Raw genomic sequence first — 18,706 nt, 5'->3', positions numbered from 1 at the left:
TATATAAAATTAAAAATTATATAAAATTAAAAATTATGAAAAATTAAAAATTATATAAAATTAAAAATTATATAAAATTAAAAATTATGAAAAATTAAAAATTATATAAAATTAAAAATTATGAAAAATTAAAAATTATATAAAATTAAGAATTATATAAAATTAAAAATTATGAAAAATTAAAAATTATATAAAATTAAAAATTATAAAAAATTAAAAATTATATAAAATTAAAAATTATGAAAAATTAAAAATTATATAAAATTAAAAATTATAAAAAATTAAAAATTATATAAAATTAAAAATTATGAAAAATTAAAAATTATATAAAATTAAAAATTATAAAAAATTAAAAATTATATAAAATTAAAAATCCAAAACCCAAAATAAGTCTCTTTCTGTTTACTATATCTCTACCCTTTCTCTTCTCTCTTCCACACTTTCCTCTTTCTCTCACTTTTTCTCTCTCCAGCTATGAGTACAATAGCATTACTGATTGTGATGATATTCCCTTTTGTTTATAACAGACCGCATCAATCGTTTTATTATTTTTTATTACATTGGACTGCTAATAAAAAAGAAAGAGAGTGGAGGAAACAAGAGTTATAAAGATTGCATAAAATACAGAGTAGGGATTCAAAGAACATAAAGTGAGAGAGGATGAGGATGATAGACAGAAACTTAGCAAGCGATGAGTAACTTAGCAAGTTAATTCCAAAGTACGGCTAATTAGAACACTTGAAATCCATTTCTTTTTTTTTTTAAACAAAACTCAAGAAAAAACTAATAAACATTTTAGCATGTTATTTTGATGACTTTTTGAGATGAGGATTGATTATTCATATTATTTGGATTATTCACACTACTGTTCTCATCAAAATTCATATTAGAATTCTCCGCAGATAAAGTACTTCGTCAAATTCAGTTGTAAGTTACACTCTTCTGGAGGTTGATGGTTCAAGCGTAAGTGAGGACGATACTAAAAATATAATTTTTAATTATTTAGGACATCTACCCAGTCATGGCTGACAGAACGAGAGCATGCTTATCCTCTTGGATTAAAAAAAGAGTTCTGTTTGAAATTCCATGCAGATTTACAAGTTCGACAGAAAGATTGCAGAGTTCGACAAATAGCACCTGAAGAAGGTTGGAGGTTACATCGACCAAAACGCTGTAAAAATAACATTCAAGACTGGAACAGTAGTCCGAATAATCCAAATAATACGAATTTTAACATGTATTTCGTGTTATTAAAATAAATTGGAAAAAAGCCTCAAAGAAACAAACTTTGATTAACTCAGATTTAGTATAATAATCGATTTTGTTTTTGTCTTACCTTTCACCACAACTGTAGAATGAGATTCTCGCTCGCCTGCAGGATTTTTCGCAATGCACGTATATCGACCGCCATCTTCACGGCCGGCATTTTTCACGATTAAATTACTTCGTCCATTGACACTCGGTGGAACTTGAAGATGAAAACATGAAAAAAATCGAATGGTAATCTTTTGTTTTTGTCAGTAAAAAGCTAAGTCGTTTTTTTTTTATCTGTTTTTCTTTTTTTTTTTTTTGCTGTTTGTACAGAAACATTACTTTAAAAAGAAATGAACATTTATGAAAACTAAAAGCCACTCGAGGATAAGAATTAATTAAATGGATATATTATAGGTTGAATAACGAATGATATTATGAGAGGATTGAAAATAATGAATAGAATGAGTAAATCTTCTTTTTTTTTTTTTTTTTTTTGCCAGCAGCTTTCTCTAAAGGTGGAAGTTTTATGGGAATATTAAATTCACAAGCGGTCCCTAGTTGCTTGTATATCGACAGTATGTTTTTGCAGCTCTTGCAGGGAGCTGTCGATGTCTTCCTAGAAACAGTGCCTAGTATTCTCAAATAACCAACCATCTGGTACTGACCAGTCAATGTTGCTTAACTTTGGTGATCTGACGAGAACGATTATGTTGTATATTATTAAGAGGGACGGGCACATAAGGTACTGCGATCCTAAGTGGCCTTATACTACTACTTAAATTCCTGATATCATCAACAGCTGTTATCAGTGAGAAATCAATGGTAAACGGCTGTTGTGAAAACATAAATTGGTTTACAATGAGTATAAAAAGCAGAGAACACTGGGAATCTGAGGAGACTTCTTGTCATTCAGACTCCAAGTAAAATCAGTGAGCAATCACTGATAATAATAATAATAATAGTGTCGACATAAACTGGCACCATACCAAATAGTCGTGAATTGTCAAGGAGAATGGAAAGACCCAGAAGAGAAAGCACTAGCCAGACCTCCACTGGATGAGTGTGAAGAGGACTGAGACCTTGAAGAGGTTTTCTGCCATCCAAATTCCAGTGAAGATCAATGGCTGCCGCTAATGAGGAATCAATGGTAAGCGGCTGTTGCGAAAATGCAAATTTATCTGCAAAGGTTATTGAAGGAGATGGAGAGTAATGGAAATCTGGGTAGACTTGTTGTCACTCAGACTCCAGAAAACACCACAGGTTGCTCTCAAAGAGAAATCTTTGATGATGACCTGTTGTAACAGAGTGCATATGAGAGTGTGCGAAAATATCAGCAGCAGCGAAAGATGACTGGCTTACGAAGTCAATAACTGAAAAACGCGATCATGTAAATTGGGAAGTGTGCATGACAAGATGGCGTGACAAGATGAAGAGAAAAAAAGACACCATGTTTTCGGAGCAGATGAAAGAAAGGACGTCAAACAAAATGGAGGTGTAAAGTTGAGGAAGAGAATAATCTTTACATCATCAACGCTCTGATCCCCATCTGGCATCAATTAAAATGGATGGCTCTCGTCTAGGAGAAGCCCCATGTTTTGACAAGCTTCTGGGTTTGACCTTCACTCCTGATCTGAAATGGAACACGTACATCAAGTCTGTTGCCAAGGTCACTGGAAAGATGGTGGGATCCTTCTACCGCTCCAGAAGATATCACTACTGATGCAATTCTCTATCTATATAAAAGCCAAGTACGTCCAAGGATGGAATACTGCTGCCATATCTTGACAGGAGCTGCTAAAAACAGCCTATCCTGCCTTGACAGAGTACAAAATAGACTTCGTGGCTTAGTGAGGGATGCCCTTTTCTCTTCCCTGCAACCTCTCTCCCACAGAAGAGACAATGCAAGCCTATCTTTGTTTTATCGTTATTTCCATGGCAGGTGCTCGTCTGAACTCCAATCCCTGGTCCCCCCTCGCCAATCTTTTACAAAAAACACCCGTCTAGCTGAATCCACTGTCAAAAACTTTCCCCACTCTTTATCTATGCCTAAATCAAAACGTAGATTCCATGAAGAAAGCTTCTTTCTTAGAACTGCACGCCTGTGGAACTCTGTTCCGTCTGCCTGCTTCCCTCCTGACTACAACTTAGATATCTTCAAGTCCAATGTAAACAAATTCCTGATGAATCGCCCCCTTAAGTAGACACTTTAAATCTCCACACTAACGTACTGTACTTACAATAACCCTTATGCCCTAGTGGCTTCCGGGTCTTGATAAGTGGTGACTACCTTGTAAAAAAAAAAAGAAAAAAAGAATGGGTTGATTGTAGCCAGCGTGCAGTCGGAGGAAGAAGAAAAGAGTATACCGAGCGAGATGGACGATGGGAAGAGACTTTTGTTAAAAAAGAAAAAATTCTGACCCAGATTTTTATTTCTTTCCTTTGTTTGTTTGTTTGTTTGTTTGTTTGTAACAGCAATGTTAAACTGTATGACTAATGAGTAAATAATAATAATTATAATAATAATTATAATAATAATAATAATTATGATAATAATAATTATGATAATAATAATTATGATAATAATAATAATTATGATAATAATAATTGGTTAACAGTCATAAAGTGTTACTTGCTGCAGTGGCAAAAGGGAAAGAGCTAAATAAAGAATCATTGGAAGATAAGCAGAAGGAAAGAATCGAAGCAGAAAAGTTGACTGAGTTGGTAAGAATGAAACTTCATAATAATAATCATAATAATAATAATAATAATAATAATAATAATAATAATTTTCTTTCGATTACCGCCCCACTAAAAGAGTGATGCCAAATAGTCGAGAAGGGTCAAGGAGGATGGAAAGACCAAGGAGAGAGCACTGACTAGACCTCTGCTGGACAAGTGCGAAGAGAACTGGGACCTTGGGGAGGCTTATTGCCACTCAAATCTTAGTGGAGACCAATGGCCGCTACCAGCGAGAAATTGATGGTAAGCAGCTGTTGCGATAACGTAAATTTATTTGCAAATGTTAACCAAAGAGGTGGAGAGTACTGGGAAATCTGGAGAGACTTGTTGTCACTCAGGAAACACCAAGGAGAGATCTTTGATGACCTGTGTGAAAGCCCCCTGTGAGCTAATAATAATAATAATAATAATAATAATAATGCATACATACATACATACAGACGGACAAACCCATCCAAGCAAGAAGACCAGATGTCGTAATAATTAACAAGAAAGAAAAATCCTGTCAAATCGTAGACTTTGCTGTTTCAGCTGACCACAGGGTGAGTATGAAAGAAAAAGAGAAACGGAGCAAATACACAGAGCTAGCCAGAGAGTTAAAAGGGATTTGGATGATGAAGAAAATCAAAATAGTACCGATAATAGTAGGAGCACTAGGAATAATTCCGAAAAACTTCGAAAAAAGAATGTCAGAAATTGGAATCAGAGGAATGGCTGCGAAATTACAACGACTAACGATAAAGAAAACGACTGGAATATTAAGGAAACCCCTTGAATGCGGAGAATAATACAAGAATACAATATAATGAAGGAGCGTTACCAGGAATGAAGAGCACTGAAGCTGCATATCTACAAGTTCTACACCCCCATCATGCATCCCCCTCATAGTTTCACCACTGCTCCTCCCAATAAAAAAGTGACACCAAAGAGCTGAGGAGGGTCAAGGACGACTGAAAGACCGAGGAGAGAGCGCCAGCCAGACTTCGGTTGGACAAGCGCAAAGAGAATTGGGACTTTGGGGAGGCTTAGTGCCACTCAAATTCCAGTATAAACCAATGGCCACTGCCAGCGAGAAATCAATGGTAAGAGGCTGTCGCGATGATGCAAATTCATTTGCAAATGCTATCGAAGGAGGTGGAGAGAACTAGACGTCTGGGGAGACTTGTTGTCACTCCGCCTCCAGAGAACACCACAGATCGTTTGTTGACTTGTGTGAAAGCTCCATGTGAGCCAATAATAATAATAATGATAATAATAATAATAAATGATTTTATTGATAAAAAAACATGTTTTTGCAGTGGAGCTGACATGAAGAAGATAAAGATTTAAGAACCCTCATATAGATGGGTACTTCTGCTAGTTTGATGGTACATGAAAACAACTTACTTGGAAGAATGACTTTGTTTCTCATCCAAGAAATGGAAGGAACGGGGATTCCTTCTGCAGCACACCTTAATACAAACCGAGAATTCACCAGCACTTCTTTATTCTTTGGTAGATTACTAAAAGTTGGCGGCACTGAAAATATGCAAGAGAAATTTAACAATTCAGACAAGTGCCATATAAGCATCTTACGATATGATAGTTGCTTTCGTTTGTATTTTATTCCTCCGGAAATGAAACATAAACGGTTTTATATAGCTTACTTGGCATAAGTATATATATATATATATATATATATATATATATAGAGAGAGAGAGAGAGAGAGAGAGAGAGAGAAAATAAAAAGGAAGAAACCGTATTATGTGTTCATCAACGTTTCGTCTTTATTTCGAGACTTCCTTCTATATATATATATATATATATATATATATATATGAATCAGAAAATGAATAACCCAAAAAATATAAAAGATAAAATCTCACATCAAAATCTTATCATTGGATTAATATTTCGTTTTTTTTTTAAATTAGTCATACCTAGGTGTAACCACAATGCCGATGTGGACATATGGATCATATCACTGAACGACGGTAAAAAAAAAACAAAAAAAAAAAACTGTTGGACATTCACAACTGAAATTTGGTGGACAAATCGGATACACAATGAAATTTATTTGTACCATAGATGGTCGGATTTCAAAAAGGATTGTGAATCTTATTAACAACTTCATGTAGGAAGGAGTGACATATAATTTGGGTAACCCTGTCCAGTCCATTGAATGTGATAGATTCATATTCAGAATCCAACAGTCAACTGAAGACATTCGAACTAGTTGCCCCCTTTTCATCTGGAGAAATTCAAACGATTTGCCCTCTTTCAACTGAAGACACATGTATCAAATGTTAAACAAAATTTACCTTGTATACGCAATAAAACTTCCTGTGAATCTTCCCCTGCAAGGTTAGAAGCTATGCAGATATAACTTCCGGTGTCTTTTGCCTGAAATAATAAAAAAAGACAATAAGCCTGAAAATGATCATTTCACTGTCTTTGTATTAGGTCTATTAAAGTTAATATAATGCCAATCCCAATCATAAAAAAATTGCAACATTTTTGTTTGTGGGTTTTATGTCAAGCTGTGTCTACTCTACATCATATTAAAAGTTGGATTAGATTTGTGTATGGGAAAGTTTCAAAGTTCGAAGTTGGACACTTTCGATTTGCAAGTCATTTTCCATTGGTCTTAATTTGGCCAGTTTTCATGATAAACCAATAATTTTAAAATTTTAACCTATGTTTTCAGGGTCAATCTTTCACATGAAATGGTTGCCAGTGATATTGAATCACCCCTTATGCCTATCTAAGGTTACCCCTACTCTTTCCCTCAGTCACTTCTACAGAGTGGGCCAAAAAGTGCAGCCATTTCGGTATGGATCCCAGGTGGTGACTATGTAGAAAAATAAATTCTGGAGCACAAAAGGTCGCTTATTTTAATGGTACCACACCCGTTTTGGTAACTCTTCAACTTTTTTTTAGTTAAGAATAGGAGACTTTCTTTTGGAACGACCCTTGTAACATGTGACAGAGATAACACTATTTTAAAATGAAGCATGTCAAACGTTATTTAAAAAAGTATCGAATCGGGATGATTCTTCTAATCTTTCATGTTGATATGAAGAGGAAGTAGGAGACATTGGTGCCTTACAAAAAAAAGATGATTGGTGCTGCTATTTTTGGTAAGTTGAAGTTCTTTATTTCTGAACTTGAAGATTCTTGCAAAAAATAGAGTATGGAAGGGAAATGTAGAAAAACACCATTTCCTCTTCTGACGATAATATCTCAATAAACAACAAAATGGTTGAAAAGAAAATCTGCAGATTTTTGCATTTCTTGTCTCAGTGGTTCCAGCATCCTCATCTGACATTAACAGAATAATAAGAATGTCAATTTCTGCATTCGGATAACTAAAAGAACAGCTATGGAACCGAAACGACATATAATTAACTCTGAAGTTAAGATTTTACAGAGATAATAGCGACAGAAGTGCAATGTCTTTGAAATTAAATATTTAAGTATTCATTTCATTTGAATAAGATGATTATTGTTGGCATTCATTTCCTTTATATCTTTCTAGTTAGAATTATTTCTAGAAAGACATCAGGGTCTTATGGAAGGGACCACATGAAGGTTGCCAACATCCCTAACTGAAAGTGTTTCTGTATAATGAACTAGATTTCAACTTTGTACACCAAGATTGTCAGTCCATGTTGTTAACCACTTAGCCACCATAATTTCCCCATTGCTGCTGTTTTTCATAAGTTGGAGCTCTCTGAAATGGAAAGGACATATAAGCAACCCTGAAGCTAAGAATGATAGTATGTATTGCTGCAAGTCAAACAGAGACTGCACTGGCAGAGCATGTTCTCAGCAATATGGCGAAGCTCTCTCTGGGGTGTGCACATAAATCATTATGGATGTCACCATGTTACCAATATAAATTTTGTGTTTGGTGTTTTTTTTTAAAGTAAATATCAAAATAGCATTTTGTGCTGACATGCACAGTAGAGTGGGTCGATTTTTCATTTTATTTGTTTAATATCAGCTTGCCTTGGGAAAGTAAAATTGTGTAAAATAAATACTGATACCAAAAATAAGATCTCTTACTTGCATCGCTATTTCAGAAAATTACATCAAAGATCATCTGCATACCGCCATCTTTGTAACATCTGATCTGTTCAAAGAAGGTGGGCTCCCTCTACCGCGCTAGAAAATTACTCACACCAGAGAGCAACTTTTAGCTTTACAAAGCCACAATTCGCTCATGCATGGAGTATTGTTGCCACATCTGGGATAGTGCATCTACTACTAGTTTCTGCCTCTTAGACCTGTTCCAGTAAAGAGTCTCAAATTTAAAAGGTCCTCACTGTCAGCCAAGCTCTAACCTCTGTCCCATCGCTGCAATGTCACATCGCTGTGCTTGTTTTACAAAAACTTTAATGAAATTTCTGGGTTTTACTTCGTTAAATTAACTTGTAAAAATGAGAACATGTCAAAATATTGAAATAACTGATTTTTTTTGTTATTGTTATAAATGAGACAAATGAAAAACAAATATACTGATCGGTTCAAATTAGGTCATCAGTTAATTTAAAAAAGACAATTTCAGTTTGAATTCTTGAATTATGGTAAGTTGTAACTTTCCCAAACAGGACTTGTCATAATAAAAAAAATCGACCTCCCCTAAAGTATAGAGACAAAATTGTGACACCGAAAAAGCATCATGTTCAAAGTACAATTTAAAATTACACCTGTCCCAATATTTGAATTGGGATTCTGAGAGTTTATGACTATCGTGTGTTCACAAAAATGAATAGGATTAAACATTGAGGACATTGCCAAGACTGTTGCAAAGAAGATGAGCTCCACTCTATTGTGCTAGAAAATTACAAACACTGGAAAGAATCTTATACCTTTACAAAGCCACAGTTCGTTTATGCATAGCGTATTGTTATCACATCTGGACTAGTGCAGCTACCACTAGTCTCTCCTTCTTGGATAGCATCTAGTAAAGAGTCTCCAATCTAATTGGTCCCGCATTGTCAGCCAAGCTCCAACACTGTCCCATCATCACAATATCACATCCCTGTGCCTATTTTACAAAAACTTTAATAGAATGTACTCTGATGAACTTGTGCCTCCTTTGCGTAACCAGTCAAGCAGCAAAATCCAACCTCTTCACTGTTGAGGTCCATAAATACTAGAAAACCTACTCTAATAGTTTTTTTTTTCCAGGACTGCTAAACTTTGGAATTCCCTCCTTGTTTTCTGCTTTCCTGTCTGTACTAACCTTCAGAAGTTTAAATATAATGGGAACAGACATCTTGCTGTTCACCTCCCCACAGTCCCCTATTTGACACGATCCCAAGTAATAGCCCTTTATGTTATAAATGGCAATATGCTTTGTTTGGTATGAAAAAGAGTAAAAAACAAATAAAAAAAAGAACAAAAAACATTGCATGGATATTTGTCTGATTTACAAAGTAATAAAACGCAATGTTATGACGGCGTTTGTAAAACAAAAAAGAAAAACAAACAAAAAAAGAGATACTAACCACAATGTCATATATATTGAGCATTCCATTTTCATAGTAATATTTATCTCCGGACAGAGGTATGTTTCGGCCATCTTTTTTCCATTTGATTTCAGGTGTCGGGAAACCAGACACATTGCACGGAATCTGCACTGTCCTACCAACTGTTGCAGTTGTTAATCGACTTGTCTCTTGAATCATGGGAGGAACTAGAAAGAAACAAAAAAAAAATATATAATTTCTGCGTTTCGCAATTTTTGGGATGAGGATTGATAATTCATATTATTTAGATTCTTTGGACTACTCTTCTCATCTCGCGTGTTATTTTAACAATGTTTCGGTCGATATAATCCCCGACCTTCTTTAGGCGTATCTTGTTGAACTTGGGAATCTGCGTGGAATTTTAAACGAAATCCTTTATTTAATCAACAGGGGTAGCATACTCTCGTTCCATCATCCATGATTGGATAGAAGTCTTAAGTAATTCACAATTATATTTTGAGTTTCACCAACACTGAGGATCACACTTTCAACCTCCAGGAGAGTGTAACTTTACAACTGAATTTTACTAAGTACTTTATCTGTTATGCCACGGGTTCTTGCGGACAATTCTGGTATGAATTTTAGGAGTCTTAAACTTATTTTTGTTTGAAGATGTACATTCTTGCTACTAATCACTACAGATCACTATTTTTTTAGTACAGAAATTACCAACACAAAGACTGTTCTATGGAACTTAGAATTGGTCTTGCCTCGATTTAACTGACAAATTGGTGTTTTAGTAACATTCAAAACTAACTCTAATCTTTGACAACAGACTGAAACATTTCGGCTCTGATTCAGTGTAATTTCTGAAGGCACAGAAACTACATTCTTGCTATTTAAATGTTGTATAATTGGGGTGTGTAGCAGGTATATGAAGGAGCATGTGTCCATGTTATATAAAACTGCGTATATATCACGTTGTATATATATATGTAAGTGTTTTAAACATGTGTAACGTAATGTGTTGTGATTGTCTAGTAATGTTCGTATATGTGTATATATTTATAAGTGTGTATATATATATATATATATATATATATATATATATATATATATATATATATATATATATAAGTGTCTATATATTTATAGGTGTGTCTAACACTTATTATAAACAGATATAGATACCTTCAACAACAGTTCAACAAACGGAACGAAATACATTTTACAATCTGGAGAAAGAAAAACATCTTGCTTGGGGGAGGGTTATATTCAAGCCAAAAAGAGGGGAGAGGGAATATACAGCTTCCGTCGGTTGGTCTTGAGTGACGGTACTGCAAAAGCTGCAATGTGATTTCCTGAGGAACGACAACGACACTCAGGTTATTATTTGCAACTTTTATTCCTGACGTCACCCCCCCCCCCCACACACCATTTGAGTTGCACGTCTCTCCTGGTCTCATATCTTGCGATGCGTCCGCTCTCCATTCAACTAAACTTTCTGTTGAACTCGTTTGTTCAACTCGACTATTAAACCTAAACTCTTTATATATGAAAACTATCTTTTCTTAACTCTCTGACCACGTGATCGATAATAAATCTACGTAGCACAAAAGAACAATCAGTTCATCTTTGTCACAGTCTTTGGGTCCAAATCTCTTCCTGATCTTCATCAATGGTCTCCCAAATCACATTCTTAGATCATTGGTAGACATTTAATGCACACTTCTAATCAACGGATCTTGTAACTGACATGTGTCTTGGAGAAAATGAACAGACGATCAAAAATAACAAGTAAATTTCCTTCTTGATATGCAGCATCTTGACAAGTTATAAGCGAATCCACTCATCAGAGATAATCATTATAATTACACATAACAAGAAGGAACAATGTCACGCATAAACATTTACATTAAAGACTTTATTCCTTTTACTTACCTTGAACATTCAGTTGAATATTGGAACTACTGCTACCCGCATCGTTTTCAGCTATGCATGTATATGTGCCTGTATCTTCAGCCCTGAGGACAAAGTAAATAAAATGCAGTCATTAAACAACATGTAGTACTCCTACTTCCCATCCTAATCCCAAAATAAAACATATGCCTTATTATAAAGTACATACAAACAACGTCTTCGATGTCAATCGTTTTTTACTGATTTTTGTTTAATGAAAATTGCTCCAGACAAGGCGTGAAGCAACGTGATGTAAGGAGCTAATAAAGACGAAAAATGATTGTAGAAAAGACAGGAGATTCTTATTGACCTTAGTCTTGAAAAGACCAAGGTTAGAAGTAGGAGGAAAATCATCAGCAAAAAGAAAGTTCCACAAGCGTGCAGTTCTTGGGAAAAAAAAACTACTGGAATAAGAAGCTGTATTACAATGGAGTATCAGAACAGCGAATTGATGGAGACCACTGGACCAACGAGTCAAACGAGCTAGAACAAAGGAAGCGGGAAATAGATCAGACAATTCTGAAGAACACAAGCTAAGATAGTCTTTTTTTATAAATACTGAGTCTAGCAACATCATCTCTGTGAGAAGGACGTCTACAAAGGAAAAGAAAGAGTGAGGCCGATCAAATTACAGATACGTTTTCGTTCTTTATCAAGAACTCTCAAATTGGATTGTATGCCAAGATTACTTCATACAAATTATTAAATTTATACTAGCACTCTAATTTTGGAATAGGATTAGTTGGGAGTGTTCCGGAATGAGTTGTGATTTTGTTAAATGATTGACGAGTGTGTGGTTATACTGTGACCTCGGTGGTTGGTGGAAAGCAGGAAGTGACATAATTTCCAAAAGAGTGTAAAAAGAACTCTTCTTCAGTTAGATGATACAATGATGCGTTAAACCCTGGTTGTCTTTAATATTGAGTAAAAGTCTATCTTTCTCATACAAATGAAACCTCCATTTTAAATAAGACTTGTATTCCTGTAATTTAATTGATAGCCATGTTTAATTACAGAAGAGTTCCCGATGGGTAACTGATCTGTATGTCATAGAGATGAAAAGAGTTTTTGGTAGGTAGCTAATCTGTATAAGTCTTGAACCCTATAATTTTGCAAATGAAGAGCAAAGATCTTTCTCATGTGGAAACGAAAAATTATGTGCAGGAATTCTAACTGATCCAGTATTTTTATGGGACGATTCCGGTTTCTGGTTGGCTGCTAACAGAACGTGGTTCAATTTGATTGGTCAGTTCCTATCATCTGTATCTATAAATAGAACCTTCCAACTTCCTTTAATCATACCCCATTATTATATTAAAAATATTACAAGAGAGATATGCATGCAATGAGCATGTATATGGATATTATACACACGGTAACACATCATGACATTTGCAAGTTTGCATGTTCACATCACGTCGGGGGTTACCAGTGTTGCAAAAGACTTTTACTTAATAGCTCTGTACTTCATACAACTCCCAAAGAAAAGTATTACTAAAGCACTAAGAGGAATGCCAAATACAATGTACACATTTATTACAAAATGGAAAGATAAACTTTATGAGACAGAATTCATACTTGCCGATAATGCCAACTTTCTATCTTTAGGAAGAGTCTGAACATAACATTGAATTATTTAAATGACTGTCATTATTATTATATGCTTTGGCCAATTTAACCTTTGACCTTCTTCAGGTGTATCTTATTGAACTCGGGAATCTTTCTGTCAAACTCAAGAATCTGCACAAAATTTTGAAAGGAACCCTTTATTTAATCCGTAGGAGTAGCATGCTTTCATTCTCTTAGCCATGACTGGGTAGAAGTCTTACGTAATTGTATTCTTAGTATTGTGCACACTGATGATTGAGCTTTCAACCTCCAGAAGAGTGTCACTTACAACTGAATTTTACCAAGTACATTATCCGTTATGCCATGAGTCCTTGCAGACAATTATAGTATGAATTTTGGGAGCCTTAAACTTATGTGTGTTTTTAGATTAACAATCTTGCTATTTATCACTAAAAATTACTATATTTTATGACTAAAGATTATACATATATATTACATATATATTACATATATATTACATATATATTACATATTACATATATATTGCATATACATTACATATATATTACATAGACATTATATATATATTACATATACATTATATATATATTACATATACATTATATATATATTACATTTACATTATATATATATTACATATACATTACATATATTACATATACATTACATGGTTTAAACGCTGTACAAATATCAGACAAGATGAGAACAATAAGCAAAATAATCCAAATTATCAATCCTCATCACAAAAATTCAGAAACGTAATTACATATAGTCTCCATCTTAATTGAACGTTAAGCAACAATTTTTTCTTTTTTATTTTATTTTGGTGATTTTACATCAATTTGCTGTTTCGGTTTTTACATGGCACAACAATAAGAAATCAATTGTTATTTATAAAATTAAGTTAGCTATTACTCCTCCAGGTAATACCAAGTAGCCCTGCTAGTGTCTCATAAAGCTGCTATTCCATGCTTATTCTTGATGTTGTTAATCTGAAACAACGTTTATTCATTAGTTGTCTCCCCAGAAGGGCAGAGTTAGACATAAAGTCGGTTTTATGTGGGGAAAATCCAGCTCCCCAAAAAGAGGCACTCTGCATAGGTACAAAAATAAAAATTGGCTCAGTCTAGAAGGATTTCTTCTCCGCTGATCGAGGTCAGAAAAGGCGAATTGAAGTAGTAGAACAGATACTACACTGTGATCTTAGCCAAAAGGCCAAGAAATATCAATCAATTCAAAACGATGTTGATTCGCTAGTTGTCTAAGAATAACAAAAGAAAAAATACTTTACCTTGGGAATGGCAAAGAAAGCCAACCTTGGTGAAGGAACACGTATTTGTAATTGTCGGTTGAAATATTCTGTCCATTTTTAAGCCATCTGATTGTTGGGTTTGGTATTCCTTCCGCACGGCACTGAAGAATGACACTCTTGTCCTGCTGGGCAACATATTCGGATTTCTTTACGATCAGCGAAGGAGGAACTGAAACCAAAAAGAGGCACAAATGTAATAAAATTCTAGTCAACCATTTTCTTTTTTTTTTTTTAATTTAAATACTATATCTATTCTAACATTACATCACCCATTTGAATATTAAACTATTATTTATGAAAGCAGAAACAAAAATATTATATGTGTGTGGTGGAGCAAGTGAAAACTCAAATTAAATTCAGACGCTATGTTTACAGTGAACAGTTTGCAAAAGTTGGAAGTTGCAAACTCAGTCTGTCACATGACTGATGTGAATCAAGTTTGATCTTGCATAGGAGGGGGGGGGCAGAAGTTTTATATATATTTTTTTCAATCTTAATTAATCGTTCAATGTCACGTTATTCAGGAATGAGTTTAAACCATCGTAAATATCTGTAGTGCCATGTTACATGTGAGCGAATGCACTGCTCCCACTGAAAGTCTGTGGTTGCATAGGTTTGACAGGATTATGGTTCTGTAGATTTGCAATGTGCATCTCGACAACAGAGTTAGTAATAGTGACTCCCTGCTGTTGAGGCTGAAGGTGACTGGAGTCATCACTGTGTAGATGTATGAACACGTTGAGATTTGATTGGATAAACAGATGTACAAACATATCTCAATTAGGGGCGAGCGGGTAAAAGGCTGAGGAAGGCTTTAAAGATGGCCTCATGGAAACCAATATAAATAACAAAATTTCATGTATCGCTATGACCCACATCTGATGTGAAAAGGCAAGTTGGAATAATAATAATAATAATAATAATAATAATAATAATAATAATAATAATAATAATAATAATAATAATTCATCTACGTAGGGATTTTCTGAGGTATATATATATATATATATATATATATATATATATATATATATATATATATATATATATATATAGAGAGAGAGAGAGAGAGAGAGAGAGAGAGAGAGAGAGAGAGAGAAATACAAAAGAACAAATCGAATTATGTGTTCAGCAACGTTTCGTCCTTATTCGAAACTTCTTCTCTCGGAATAAAGACGAGACGTTGATGAACACATAACTCAGTTTGTTCCTTCTTATTTCTCGATTTCGTCAGAATACTATTTCCATTATTCTCATCATATGTATATATATATATATATATATATATATATATATATATATATATATATATATATATATATATATATAGCGCATAAGCCTGAAGAATCCTAGAGTGGATGAAACACGGAATATTCAGTGTAGCTTAATCGCCATATACATTTTATAACTTACTAACTAGCTCTACCCACGTATTGAACACTTTTGAAGCAAATACTTAAAGTTTACGCATAAATCTATATTTTCGTATATTAATTTTATGTGAGTAAATTAAGTAGTTATATATATATATATATATATATACATATATATATATATATATACATATATATATACACATATATATATTTCGTCAGAATACTATTTCCATTATTCTCATATATATATATTCATTAAATACTTTTATATGCAAAATCCGATCCTGCATTTTGCTAATTCCTGCCCTCTGATGAGAAGGAGAGTATTTCTTCGAAACTCTGCGGATTAAGGACTATCCACTTATCTTGTGCTTCCTTTTTTAAAATTAAATGTTTTTAACTCTTTTTCAAGATGTCTTTTAGCATGTTTTATTAATCATTTGTTCATATATATATATATATATATATATATATATATATATATATATATATATATATATATATATATATATATCATTAAATAAAATAGACGTTAATTCTGTTTTTGATCCTTTCCAACTTCCAAAGAATGGTCTTCACCTCTGGCAAGAATTGGCTGATGTAATAGCCATATTTGTCGTAAGACCGAGTACTTTCCAATTCTTCTGGATTCATCGTCAGGGATAGATTAATCTAACTGGTTTTGACCAATTTATATAATCAAAAAGAAAATCTTATTTACTTATTTAATTATTTATTTGCTAATTTATTTTAATAACGTGTATATTTGTTGCATTGGTTAATTATTTTAATAACTTTACAGACATTTCAGGATGTTACTAGTATTGGTAAAGTTTATTTTATTAATATTTTTAGTTTTTATTTGCTTTTAGTGTTTCAAGTTTTCATTTGTTCAAGTATAGATGTGTTGTTAACTAAAATCTTTCTAAAATAAAAAGGAATGCTCATTAGCCAGTTGGTTAGATATAACGCCGTTATTTATAAGTTGTGAAATGATCTAAAACAGAATTAATAAACAGAAAAACGTCTATTTCATTCAATGATATTTGCTTAAGTGAATATATATATATATATATATATATATATATATATATATATATAAAATAAAATAAAAATATTTATATCTCAGCAGTAGAGTGAAAAGCATATCTTATTTTTCTTTTATTAATATTATTGGAATCTTTTCCTTTTTTCCTTGTACACATTTTTGTGAATTTTTCCATGGATTTCTGCCTTTGGATTATTATGGATCATCTTCTTCCAATTACAGGATTTTTGGATTTTACTTGTGCAAATGGAAATTCAATTAACTTTCTTGAAGTTATATATTTGGATTTTACCGTCACTGGATTATTTATCTTCCACCAGACTATCCATTCATATGTAATCACCTTTTTCATCACCATATTCCCTCTGCTTCACTTTTTTTGTTCTCAAGTAAGATCTTTGACTTACTTGTTGTTTCATCAAATACTTTTCCATGCAAAATTCGATCCCGCATTTTGCTAATTCCTACCCTCTGATGAGAAGGAAAGTATTTCTTTGAAACTCCGCGGATTAAGGACTATCCACTTATCTAGTGTTTCCTTTTCAGATTAAATATGTTTTTAATTCATTTCAAAGTGTTTTTTTAACATGTTTTATTAACTGTTTGCTCGTATATATATATATATATATATATATATATATATATATATATATATATATATATACATATATATATATATATATACATATATATATATATATATACATATATATATATATATATATATATATATATATATATATATATATATATAGTAATAATTATGTTTGCCCCTTTCAGAACTGGATTCTTATTGTTGAAATAAGTCAGTCACTTAAGCTCACATGCGCAGATCATGGTGTTAAAATCACATGATCACTCTCGGCCTTCTTGAATGACATTTAAGCTTTACATAAATGTTAATTTCAATTATATTCATGCTGCGGTAAACATTGGCCAAGTGGTTTGTTCCTTGCTAATGGAGTCAGCGATGGCTTCGTAGCTGGGTTCGAATCTCCCGACTGGCGGTAATCATGATGATTCCCCTAAAGATAAAATACCAGTGTCTGTGGGTATTAAAAAATAATTATACTAACAATTACATTATATATATATATATATATATATATATATATATATATTAAAGAAATTTGCTGCGAACTTGGGTTCAGTAACTTCCGGTTCCCCCCCCCCGGAGATTCTTGTAATAGCTCTCCGTGAATAAACATATGTATCAAATACTCCTATTCTTTATCTCTCGAGCTCATTACACTTATAGGACATCGCCATGTCATCTCAAGCCTCTTAATGTACATGATTATCCTGCACGGTAAGACCATATTATTTTATCTATATGACCGTCTCAAATAATATAATATAATATAAGATAATATAATATAATGTAATAACCACGTGTAAATAAAGATACAGACATAAAAATCTGGGAGTTAAAGTTCAGTGAGTGTGAATCCAATTCAGTATCATACCGTTTACTAATGAGGCAATCATCAAAGTGTCCCTGCATATCATTGAACGGCAATAAACGGAAGACTGTTGAGCATTCACGATTGAGAATTGGTAAACAAGTCAGGCACAGATTGAAGTTTATTTGTACCAAATATGACTGGATTGCAGAAAGACTTTTGAATTTTATTACAGATTCCATAAGTGGGTATTAAAAAATAATTATACTAAAAATTACATTATATATATATATATATATATATATATATATATATATATATATATATATATATATACATATATATATATATATATATATATATATATATATATATATATACATATATATATATATATAATTTAAAAATTGTATATTACAGTATCTGTTAGGTTTATTCGGGTTTCATCGATGTGGTCATGCTGGATTTGGGGTAGCGTCCATTTGGTCGATTCAGAGTGATTCTGCAGCACCAACTGTGAACAATTCCAAATGAATTGCCTCCTTCCCCCTTAAAGGATATCCTGTTG

General features: G+C 33.0%; 1 protein-coding gene and 1 pseudogene across 1 annotated transcript in view; both read right to left on the bottom strand.

Moving 5' to 3' along the window:
- The window catches only part of LOC145247851 (hemicentin-1-like), a 303,157-nt gene that overhangs the window by 125,854 nt on the left and 158,597 nt on the right, over nucleotides 1–18,706 (bottom strand). The window contains exons 31-36 of the mRNA XM_080109473.1: nucleotides 14,291–14,480; nucleotides 11,392–11,474; nucleotides 9,490–9,677; nucleotides 6,295–6,376; nucleotides 5,380–5,511; nucleotides 1,337–1,468 (exon numbers count right to left, since the gene is read on the bottom strand). Coding sequence (XP_079965599.1) covers nucleotides 1,337–1,468; nucleotides 5,380–5,511; nucleotides 6,295–6,376; nucleotides 9,490–9,677; nucleotides 11,392–11,474; nucleotides 14,291–14,480 — 807 coding nt within the window. The remainder of the gene's footprint in view (nucleotides 1–1,336; nucleotides 1,469–5,379; nucleotides 5,512–6,294; nucleotides 6,377–9,489; nucleotides 9,678–11,391; nucleotides 11,475–14,290; nucleotides 14,481–18,706) is intronic.
- On the bottom strand, nucleotides 14,043–14,223 carry LOC145248443 (U2 spliceosomal RNA; annotated as a pseudogene).

Source organism: Euprymna scolopes, chromosome 26 (assembly GCF_053919585.1).
Source record: "Euprymna scolopes isolate OS-2025 chromosome 26, ASM5391958v1, whole genome shotgun sequence".
Taxonomy (NCBI): Eukaryota; Metazoa; Mollusca; class Cephalopoda; order Sepiida; family Sepiolidae; genus Euprymna; species Euprymna scolopes.
The sequence above is the reverse complement of the archived record's forward strand: the minus strand, read 5'-3'. Positions and strand labels throughout refer to the sequence as shown.